Source organism: Priapulus caudatus, unplaced genomic scaffold (genome assembly GCF_000485595.1).
Source record: "Priapulus caudatus unplaced genomic scaffold, Priapulus_caudatus-5.0.1 Scaffold884, whole genome shotgun sequence".
Taxonomy (NCBI): Eukaryota; Metazoa; Priapulida; class Priapulimorpha; order Priapulimorphida; family Priapulidae; genus Priapulus; species Priapulus caudatus.
In genome coordinates, this window is record NW_014577945.1 from 120,208 (window position 1) to 122,244 (window position 2,037).

General features: G+C 42.4%; 1 protein-coding gene across 1 annotated transcript in view; it reads left to right on the plus strand.

The window, feature by feature from the left end:
- LOC106814205 (platelet-derived growth factor subunit A-like) overlaps window positions 1-1,468 on the plus strand; it is a 13,224-nt gene extending 11,756 nt beyond the window's left edge. The window contains exon 6 of the mRNA XM_014818502.1: window positions 299-1,468. Coding sequence (XP_014673988.1) covers window positions 299-377 — 79 coding nt within the window. The 3' untranslated portion in view covers window positions 378-1,468. The remainder of the gene's footprint in view (window positions 1-298) is intronic.
- Window positions 1,469-2,037: the final 569 nt, after the last annotated feature.

The following is a 2,037-nucleotide window of genomic DNA, read 5'->3' on the forward strand; positions in this document are numbered from 1 at the left end:
ACGCACACGCACACGCACACGCACACGCACACGCACACGCACACGCACACGCACACGCACACGCACACACACACACACACACACACACACACACACACAAACTCTCTCTCTCTCTCACACTCTCCAATTTCTCCTTTGCTCGTGTGTCTGCACGCATGTGCGTAGGTAGGTACGACTGCATTGTTAGGGTTGGTTAACAACGTGCAGTGATGTAACGCACAGGCAATCTGCTCTGGTAACTCTGCCCTGCTCTGCTCGTTCACACGTGTCGTCACGTATCCACATTTTATCTTCACAGATGTGACGTAGATCCCAACGCAGCAATGACCGCAGGAGACGACACCGCCTTGTTCTCGGTGTTCTCACCCGGCACGTGAGGAGAGTCTCTCACGCAACATCAGTTTCCTTTCACGAGGAGTTTGTAAATAAATAAGCTCGAGGTCACGTAGCAGGCAAGCTCAATGTCAGGCCGTGAGCAAGCCCAAGGTCACGCCGAGGGCAAGCTTAATGTCACGCCGCGGGCACGCTCAAGGTCAGGCCGTGGGCAAGCTCAATGTAACGCCATGGACAAGCTCAAGGTCAGGCCGTGGGCAAGCTCAAGGTCAGGCCGTGGGCAAGCTCAAGGTCGCCCCGTGGAAAAGATGGAGCGGCGCTGAGCCGTGGTAAATGCATCTGGGCTCTTAGCTCTGTTAGGATATGATATCCCTCAGCGCTGGGAAACCCACCGCCATGTGCTAAGACAGCAATGCCTCACTGTCGAGGCAACGTTGACGCAGTGTAGAGACAACCTGTCTCAGTGTTGACACATTTCAATGTTGAGACAATATGTCTGGCATCAATGTTTGCTCAATGTTGAGACAGGCTAGACCAGAATTCTCTAGGTGCTTTGAAATAAGATAAGAAAAATTTTAACGAAGTCTGTATGCACTCAATAACACTAGCACGAGCTGTTCTATTGTCACATTATTGAGCAGTTTATTTAGTCACATAAACTTGCAAGACACACTTGTCATGTCAAATGAGATAGACTAGATATGTATTACAATTTATTTTATACTTAACACACTCACAAATTTAATATATCACATATATGTACTAGAATACTGATGTTATAGTGCGTGCAACGTTTGGCTACGCACGTTTCGGATTACTAAGTGGCTGTCAACTAACAATACTCTTAACACAATACTTGAGGAAAATAGGAACCAACCCTGACTCCTGCCCGTAATTGCTGAGGTTGCACATATACATGACCACGGGGCAGGCACACGGCGTCAGCCCCTCGTTCTCTCACTGTGTGGTGCTATGATCAGACGAGCTAATGTTGTGATGGTAAGATTGCACACGTGTTATCATGTAGCTACTACTAGCTGCTGGTACCTGTATGTTTCACAGAAAACTACTGGACGGAAATAGATTGCCTAACCTACTACCATAAATTTACGTGTATATATATATATATATATATATATATATATATATATATATATATATATATATATATATATATATATATATATATATATATATATATATATATATATATATGTGCACATATATACAGACTAACAATACATTAGAGAAGAGAATTAATATCTTGTGCACATATACTGCTAATTAGTTATTTACTGAAGAAACAGAAACGCAACTAGAATGCATACAGTTTAAAATAAAATCTCGTTCACTTGTAGAATGAATTCAGTAGTATTGTTCAAATGTGAATGCATGTGTGTGCAAACCTGCAACATGTAACCTTTAGTCATTATTAATACAATAGCAAAACAAAGCACTACATAGGAATTAAGCATGGCTATATTAGATTGTAATTTTCATGTTTCTCGTGTTTCCATACCTAAACGAACCCATAGCTGTATAAGTGACATACGTAGCTTGTAATGACAACAACTGTTCAGACCTGATGTGTATATTCCTATATACGTAACTATTGGACACGTGCGGGCAAACCTAGCTATAGTAGCAGCCAGTTATATCACGGACACACTGTCATCACGTGAACAGAAAAATATGGTTGTAACG